This window comes from Arachis hypogaea, chromosome 13 (assembly GCF_003086295.3).
Source record: "Arachis hypogaea cultivar Tifrunner chromosome 13, arahy.Tifrunner.gnm2.J5K5, whole genome shotgun sequence".
Lineage (NCBI taxonomy): Eukaryota > Viridiplantae > Streptophyta > Magnoliopsida > Fabales > Fabaceae > Arachis > Arachis hypogaea.
The window spans coordinates 137,853,739-137,863,314 of record NC_092048.1 but is presented as its reverse complement, the minus strand read 5'-3'; the positions used below and the strand labels follow the sequence as shown (position 1 = coordinate 137,863,314).

At 29.2% G+C, this 9,576-nt stretch overlaps 1 protein-coding gene across 2 annotated transcripts; it reads right to left on the bottom strand.

Annotated features, from left to right (window-relative positions):
• Positions 1 to 7,016: 7,016 nt before the first annotated feature.
• Positions 7,017 to 8,595, bottom strand: LOC112791968 (uncharacterized). 2 transcript variants are annotated; one of them, XM_025835031.3, is made up of 5 exons: positions 8,204 to 8,595; positions 8,038 to 8,115; positions 7,842 to 7,941; positions 7,487 to 7,641; positions 7,017 to 7,336 (listed from the first exon to the last, which is right to left on the bottom strand). In XM_025835031.3, the coding sequence occupies exons 1-5, from the start codon at positions 8,453 to 8,455 to the stop codon at positions 7,127 to 7,129; spliced, it is 795 nt and encodes a 264-aa protein (XP_025690816.1). In that variant the 5' UTR covers positions 8,456 to 8,595; the 3' UTR covers positions 7,017 to 7,126. The 2 variants fall into 2 exon arrangements, with proteins under 2 accessions (XP_025690816.1, XP_025690817.1); XM_025835032.3 differs by having other exon boundaries at positions 7,017 to 7,332.
• Positions 8,596 to 9,576: the final 981 nt, after the last annotated feature.

Here is a 9,576-nt window from a genome sequence, read left to right as displayed (position 1 = left end):
AAATCAGAAAATTATGATATTTAGTTTGTTAGAAAGCTTATTTCAATATGAACGCCTGGACATAAAGTTTGTGCAATTCCGAGTTTATTTGCTATATTAAAAATAGAAAAGAAAATAGAGTGTCGAGGATGTCTTAGTGATAGTCATGAGTTCGAGAAGTTAAAGTTCAATCCTCGTGTGATGTGATTGATTTAATGTTAGAGTTGGGTTGATTTTAAGATTATTCGATATTAAGAAGGATGAGAAGAGTTTGATAAAAAGTTTGGTCAGGACCCGGAAAGGGTAATCAAGTTGAATTATAAGGGAATGACGATGAAAAATGTGAAAGGGAGGTTGTTAATAAAAGGAGTTAATATGCCATGGCTTGATGAATGATTAAATAATGATTATGACTATGAAATGGCTTATGAATAATGCTATCTGAGATACGAGTTCCCTGGGTAAGAGCCGTGGCTCGCCACCACGTGTTCCAGGTTGAATCTCGATACTCTGTTGACCCTACGTCGTAAGGGTGACCGGGCACGTATAAATTCCCGGGTATGGATAGCCCCCATTGAGTGATTATATGATGATTGAATGTGAACTCTATGCATAGACTCTTGGGGATGCGCGACGGGGGACAGTCTAAGGTTTTCGGACTTGTCGGGTTGGCTGGATAACCGACAGATGGGCCCCATCAGCCATAGGACAGGCATGCATCATATGCATTTGTTTGTATTGATTGCTATGCATTTTTTTGGGTATGCCTAATTGATATATATTACCTGCTATTTGTTATACTTGTTATTTGTACTATTTGATCATTACTTGTGCGTGAACTTGTTTGGTTGCTTGTTTCTGTTACATTCTGAATGATGAAAGGATGGAGAAAACGGAGGAAATGGTTTGATGTTAGGTTAAGCTTGAACTTGAGTAAGTTAGGCAGATTTAGAATACCTACCCCTGTTTATGGCTTCTGTTTAGTACTTAAGTTGGTTAATTGAATAACGGAGTTCTAGGATTGCCTATGGCATTCTCAGGACCGTATTTCTTATACGCGTGGCACTTTTACCATGCTGAGAACCTCCGGTTCTCATTCCATATTGTATTGTTGTTTCTCAGATGCAGGTCGAGAGGCTCCTCGCTAGGCGTCTGGATTCTGGAAAGCGAAGTAGTCCTTGGGTATATTTTGGTTTCTATTTGTATATATGTATGTATATGTGTAGCTTACTCTCCAAGTAACTTATGTATGCTGCTCCTCTTAGAGGTTGAGGGAGAGATAGGAGTTTACTTTGGTATTTTGGTATATTTTGGGGACACTTATGTATGTTTATATGTATATATGTATCCTCCGGCCAGCCTTAGCTTCGCAGGCTGAGTCAGAGGCTAGTTATGTTGTTCCTTGGCTTTTCTTTATCCCTTCGTTTATTGTTTTATCATGTTCCTATTAGGTTTCTTAGCACGCAAGTAATCCTATTCCTTGAGCGTTGCGCTTTTTATTTTGCGATTTTTGTTTACCCGCTCTGTTTCAAGGCTCCTAGTATATTATTTCTTTCAGTATTATATGTATATCCTTACTATTAAAGGTCTGTAATACCACACTACCTCTGTTCTATGACTTAAGCATAAAACACTGTGTAGTAGGGTGTTACAGTTTGCTTAGATGTTGAAAAGAAAATGGAAGGAAAGAAAATAAGAGAAAAGAAAATGGAAAAAAAATTGAGTTATTTGTGTGTTGTTTGGATGAATAGAAAATAGATGGAAAGAAAATAGAGGGAAAATTTTCTTTTGTTTGGATGAAAAGAAAAGTGAGAAGAAAGAAAATCATAATAGTATAAAATTATATTAATACCCTTATCATAAAATAAAGTATAAATATTTTTATTTATTCATGTTTTATTATATTTTATAAATATTATAAAATATTATAATTTTATATATTTGATTTAAATTATTTATCTAATATATAATATTAAAAATATAAAATTTTATTATAATAATATATTAAAACTAAATTTATATTAATATTTATTAATAATAATATAACTAAGGGTAATATTAGAAATACAAAAATATAGTATTTTTCTTCTTTTTTTTTGTTTGTGATGGAAAGAAAATTTTTTTAGTGAGACTCACACAAAAATTTTCTTTCCTTCCTATTTTCCTTCGTAACCAAACAAAGAAAAATATTATTTTTCATCTATTTTTCTTTTATCCATTTTCTTTCCATCCATTTTCTATCAAACCAAACATAGTGTTAAGTACTAAAATAACTTTTTAGAAAGTTATAATTTTATTTTGAAAATTGTATCAAATATTAATACTACACCTTTTCAAAAATTAAAAGAAAAAAATCACTTATAAACCTATCCAAACGGGTCCTAAGTCACAAACAGAAAACAAAAAAAAGGGTTGCAAAGTCTTATTAACCAGTAATACCAAGTAATTAATTGTTTTCGGTCAATATTAATTAATTTTTTAAGAATTATTTATTTATTTTAAATTTATATTTTAAATTGTTCTATTTGTATCCTTAACGTTTATAAAAGTGATTCAATGTTATTCTATTATTAATTATACTAACAAATCAGATTATATTTTTTAATTATTCTTACTTGGATATATTCATTCTCAATTAGATCTCACTTGAATGTGTTTGATTTTAATATTATACCCACTATTTGTGTTTAGATTCAATTATGTCCCTAAAAAAGTGAATTATGTAAATATTGTAAGAATTAGTTTCAACTTTTGATGAGTTATTTTTTGGAGTGGATTATCGATTCAATCCCAGACATTTGTATTCTAACTTTAAGAAGAGATTTTTAAAACCCAAACTAAAGTATTCATGATGTGTAATTGACGGCAGGATAACATTGAATCACTTTTACAAACGGGATACAAATAGAACGATTTAAATGTTAATGACACAAATAGAATTAACCCCAAACGTTGAAGACAAAAACAATACTTCACTCAAAAATTAATTATCTGTACTTTTTCATTTACATAATATTCTTAACAACAATTGGCCTATGATTTTGGTTGATTACTCCAATGCAATTTTCAACGTTAACTTTAGAGAAAAGTTTGTCACAAGAAAGGAGAATAATATGATGATGGTTTTTTATTTGTTATTATGACTTTTCCAATCCATCCAAATAAATTAGCTGGAAATCAATGAATGTTGAGGGATTTAAAATTAACACAATTTTGTATGGGAAATTTCAAGTGTGAGCTTCTATATATATCACATTTCTATCTCCAAATTAAATTAATTAGGCAATTAAGTAGACATATATAAGAAATTTTCTATTACCTAAGCTAGTTGTCGGAGCAAAGGCAAACCAACACCAACCAAGATTGGGAATATAATCATGAAAAATGCTGTGTAAACCCATGTGATTATGCCTATGGTTTATACTCCTCAACAGTAGCTACAAATAATAATGTCGGAGTTCGAATTCTACTTTGTGCATGTATTAATCTATTGGCCAGTGGTAACCTCTTAAATAAAGTTCAGTACTGTAATAAATTAGTCCTTAACCTGTCGGATTAGAAGATATTGTGAAAAACAAAAAAAAGCTACAAATTAAATAATAATATTACAAACAAAGAGGAATTATAATATACTCTTTCACATATGATCAGAAAATTTCTCCACTAAATAACAATCTCACCTTTTTTTTTTGGAGCTATTCTATATAGAGTGAGTAGTAGAATTAGAAATTAATCAGCCTGTGTATCCTTTAATTCATCATGAAAAATAATTTAGCACCAACTAACAATGCTAAATCTTATTGTTATTCACATACATTCTCTTAATTTTATATAACTGGGGAGATATTTCTATATATAACTTTATGTATATAGTGCTTTGGTATATGCTTTAAAAATATTATTTTCCAAGGTAAAAGGAACGTCACATTATTTAAATTGGTCCAACAATAATAACAACAACACAATTATATCTCGTTTGATAAAATCAATTACATGAGATGATACGTATTTTAAATGTTTGTAATATAAAAAATTTAAATATTATTTAAAATTTATTAGTTAATATTTTTAGAATATTTAATTTAATTTAATATATTTTAATTTTTGTTTATTTAATTATTAAATTAAGTTTTATATTAGTAATGGATTTAAGATTTTTATTATTTTAACTTAATAAAAAAATTATAAATACCTCATAAATGATTGTAGTCATTGTATAGGGTGATTAAAGAAATGTGAAAACACTTTTTGTTGGTTACGTGATAAAACTATGGTATAGACAAATAAGATTAAGTAAATCCCTCTCTTATTACATCGAAGAATTAGATAGAAAGTTGAATGACTCTTTTTTATTCAATTTACAAACTATAATGTGAACAAATTAAATTAAAATGTCTCTTATTTATTACATCAAAAAATTAGATTAAGTTAAAAGAAGATTTATTGACAACAAAAAAAATCTAAAATGAATATTAACACACCAAACCAAAGAGAATTTACAACAGTGTAATCATCTAGAGTAAACTAATGAAGTCATCTAAAGTTAAACTATATCACAGCACTGCACACCAATATATACATAGTGTTGCAAAATATCTAAAACAGAATCAATGCAAAAAACCTGGCTAGAAAAACTACTCTAACAACTTGTTATACTTCTTGACAGTTATCAGTTTTTTTCCCCTTTTATATCCTCAATAAAAAATAATTATATTTCATATAATCAAGATTATATACATGGGGTGATAAATACATTACTATAAAATAAGTCTCTTGGTTTTAGGTTTAGGAGACCAACATTTCATGTCTCTCAATTATTGCAACCCAATAGCTGTCAAAGTTTAACACCACAGATATAGCATACCAAGTTTCGTTGGGTGTCACATGTCAAAATAACAATTATCCAATGAGCTTAATTTTCCATAAAATCAGGACACTAATTTCAACATTTTATTCTTTTGATATAGTAGTAATAGTTAAGGCTGTTTGCCAATACTTCTCGATTCGATTGATTAGTTTTGTTTCAGTTAATTTGATAACTAAAATTATCAGCGTAAATCAAATGAACATACATAACAGAACCTTGAGTACTGGTGCTCCGAGTTGGGCCTAGTCCATTGGGCCTTGTTGGGCCCTTAATCCTAGGCCGTACTTCCACAACCAAAAAAAACGTCACCATACTTCCCTGACCCAAAAAATAAAATAAAAGAAATAATCACCATCGTTCTTCCAATCTTGTACAAGAGTTAATGCTATTAAGACATAGATTAATTTAGTAGTAAACATTTACTGTAAATTAAACCCTTTTTTTTTTGTTGCCACGGTATCCCCCAACCCGACAGGTCAACGACTAATCCGTCGCGGATTTGAGCTCCAATGCTCCATTTAAGGGTCTGCCGCTGGCTAATGGTTGCTACATGCACAAAGTGAGATTCGAACCCTGAACACTTGCTTAAGCGGATAAGTGAGCTGACCACTCGACTAATCCAAATTGGTTATAAATTAAACCCTATTTAACAACCAATTTATAAGCATTTTGTTGATTGAAAATTAAAGAACTTATAAACAAGCTTTTTTTTGTTGAACAAAACTACTTATTTTACTATATCATGTTTAGACAAAAATAATTCCTTTGAATGTATTTTTGCTATAGTCAAATTAATTAAACACAACTAATAAATGATTACACCTTCATTCTTCTTAAAACAAACCATATTTTTGTCTGAATTTTAACACCAATTATCTAAAGAGTGAACCGAAATGGACCTTTTATCTGTTTCATTAAAAAAACACTAATTATAGTCATGTTATGTTGTTGCATCAGTATGATTGAATATTTAATTTTAATTAGTTAAAGCCCAAAATGTTCAAACCATCCATCATTCAGTGACTATTGACAACTTGACGGATATTTTATTATTTTATGAAGAGATGATGGTTGAGTGTATAATCAGCTACTATATAGTTCAATCAGCCTCAACTTTGATTAATTAATCAAAATGACATACTATTTAAGAATTATTATTCTGTTTTATTGTTACTTTCATTATATTTTTAATTAATATCAAATTACTAACATCGTATTTTAAAACACATTTCACAAATTTAGCTTTTCCAATCAAAGTCATTTAACCATTTTGCAGATTACTATTTGTTTATATTGTGAATAAATGAAATGTGAATCAAAGGTTCATTCTGATGAGAATCTAATCGAATCGGACGGGTTGACTAGATTAATTAAAAATTAATCACCAAATTAATTTGTTGCAAAATAAAAATTATTGATTGTTAATGAATCTGTTAAAATCTAAAAAAAAAACGATAAAAAAATTTGGTATCGAATTAATATTTTTTTAGTAGTTAATTCCAAAAATATTATTCGTACATTAAAATTATATACTAAAATCAGCCACTAATGTATTTGTTTATAAATATATGTGTGATTTAATTTATTTTTAATGTGTATTTATATTCTAACATGTATTTTATACTGATAGTTAACTTTGATAGCTGATTTTGGTGTACACATAACATAGTTATAATTTAAAATAATAAAACACAAATATTTTTTTAATATATTTTATACAAAAAAATATTTTATTATATTTAGTTCAGCCTGATTGAATCTCAATTAAACTAAACCTTTAAGTTTTTAACTCTATCAATTCAATGATACATTCAATTTTCAGAACCTTAATCAAAATCATATATATTCTTAGAAGACTTTTGATTATGCCATGAATTCCATCAATATAATAACCATTAAATTTGAAAATCTCACTACATAGATCAATCTAAGAAAGTTTCCTAAAATCTAGAATTAATTTGATTCGAGCCATTTACTAATATGTTATTATTGATAACTTCTACACCAATAAGCAAGAAAATTAGACGAAAAAGGAAGACTCGGCTAAACAATATAATAGTAAACGGTATCACTATCATCATAATCGTCATTCATGAATATCATCTAATAGAAGAAAGTGTTTTTTTAAAAAAAAAAAGAGACTATAATTTATGAAGGTACAAAGAATGAATTGAGGTTGACGAAGCTTTTGCTCATTTGGATTATTACAAAAGAAATAGAATGAAATATGAACGTATAATGTTGGAATATTAATTATTATTCCAGTCAAGAATATAACGTCTAGGAATAAAGCTTAGAGAGGACAAAAATGGAGGCAGAGGAAGTTAACAGAACGGCAGCAAAAGAAGCGAGATCAATGGCAGTGACTAAGGGAATATCCTTCAACTTTTCTAATATTCCCACTTGAACAATCATCATCACCGCATGCCCTATTTTCGACTTTGCTTCCTCAATTGATTGCATCCCTACCCACCCAGGACCACCACCTGTCTGATCAAATAAATTTGATAGCTGATCGTTAAATGATTTGATATCTATCGGCTTTAACTATCAACTTCACCTGAAGTTAACTGAGGTTCCACCGTATATTCATTCATTTCATAATAATGATAATCATTAAAGTTATTTAATTTGTGATACCTTTGTATAGAAGAGATCAAGTATGTTTGATTCACTATGCATGGATGTTGCATCTTTTTCTTTCTTCTTATTATTATTAGTAGTCCTTGACCCCACGAACATTGTGTATAAACCCGCCCCAAAAACCAGCAAGGCAGTTCCTACAAGGAACATGTCTAAAGAAAAGAGAGTATAAATTTGAATACATACAAGTGAAGTTGATAATTAAGAGTGATAAAAATTTAGTTAAATAATCAAATTATTTAATTGCTTTTAATTATCAACTTTACGTGAAGTTGATTACACCTAAATTTTTTACAGGATATACAAGTCTTATTCATATATATATTTGTTGATTGTAATTTGTGAAACAAACCTATGGCTTCAATAAGTAGTTGAACGAGGTGATGCTGATCCAGCCTTTGACCCAAAGTATGGAAATAATGGCCGTAACACTCCACAACAAGAACACACCCCTTCATTAAATTAATTAATACCAACGAACCCACATGTTATTATTACATAAAAAAAAGAAAGAAAAAGAAATTAAATAATATTATTATTGTTATTACCTCAACAAAACAGAGTAGCGAGCCAAGTAAAGATCCTGCTACCGCAAGCAGTGTAAAAAATCTGCAATCAATTATTGCCTGCCACCACAAGTAGTAAAACCTAAGATTATATATTCTTAATTATTATATTAATTCCTTTATATTATGTTAAGTACAGAATTATTACCCTTTCAATGAGCATCTCGGGGTGTAAAATATTATTCCATGGCTTATTGATTTTGGCAGCCACGGATGCCGCCTTCACAGCCACCACTGGTTTTCTTTGTCTCGTATTATCTCCATTGTTGCTGTTCAATGAAGTGGCCTTGCTGCTTTGGTGCGTGCTCACACATTTGACAAAGCAGGAAGAAGAAGAAGAAGAATGAAGAAATCGAATAGGCCTATAATAATTAGTACTAGTGCGCAACAATCTTGCCATTGATTCACAATTGAATCAACTACTTTAATTTGGTCCAAGTAATAATATTATTATTATTATTTATGCTTTGGACATATATATACCACAAATATATGCATGCATGCATCAACAAAAGAGAATGAAGAATGAAGATTCGAGGCATATTATAGGTGAGTTTGGACACATGTAACTCTCACGTGACAAATTCGGGTTCGGTTTCTAAAGCGTGTGGGTCCTTTAATTTCCCCATTTGCCAACAATTTCTCTTTTAATTTAAATATTTTATATACTAAAAAAATTCACCAGTTATTTCTATATAAATTTAATAATTAAAAATTATTAAAATTTAATTTTGATATACTATAAAACATTTTATATAATCGTATAATTACATCTATTTTTTTTGAACAATTATTCACGTGATCAATATATAAAGTAGTTGATTTTACGTAATTAAATATATGTGTAAAATATTTACAGTATCTTAAAATTAAATTTATATTAATATTATTTTTATATAAAATAATTAATTATATAATAGGTTACTTCCTTGTATTTTTCGGATGTGGTAGGGTGACAATGCAAGTATGCAACCGCCATGTCATGTTGAACATATATTGATTGTGTCTGTGGCTATTATTTAAAGGCAATGGAAAATGAGAAAAAGTCTTAATGATTTTGGAGTTTTGTGGTTATATTTCAGCTATGAGGAAGCTTCAGGAACTACAAATCCAATTCGAACCAAAATGCTGAATACAGAATTGAGATATCTAGCACTTTGTTGACCGAACACAAAAAATCTAGCATCCCTGATTAGAAAATTAACTATTAATTTTGTTTGTATTTGATGAATTTTCGGAAAATGTATTTTGGACCGGCACCGATTGATTCGTCAACGAAAGCCCGGGCCATATTGTGTTTTGGGCCTTTGCAACTCGGTTAGGTCCAAAGTGTCTAACATTGCTTTCCAATATTATTATGCTCAGGAATGTGAGGAAAACGTTGGGATTGTATAATGCTTTTGGAAGGTTTTCAAGTGTTCCAGAAATATTAATATTTCAGTTGTTTTAACGGTTGATTTGTAATAAATTAAGATCAATAATTAAAATATATAAAACACATTATGGGAGCAATAACACGTC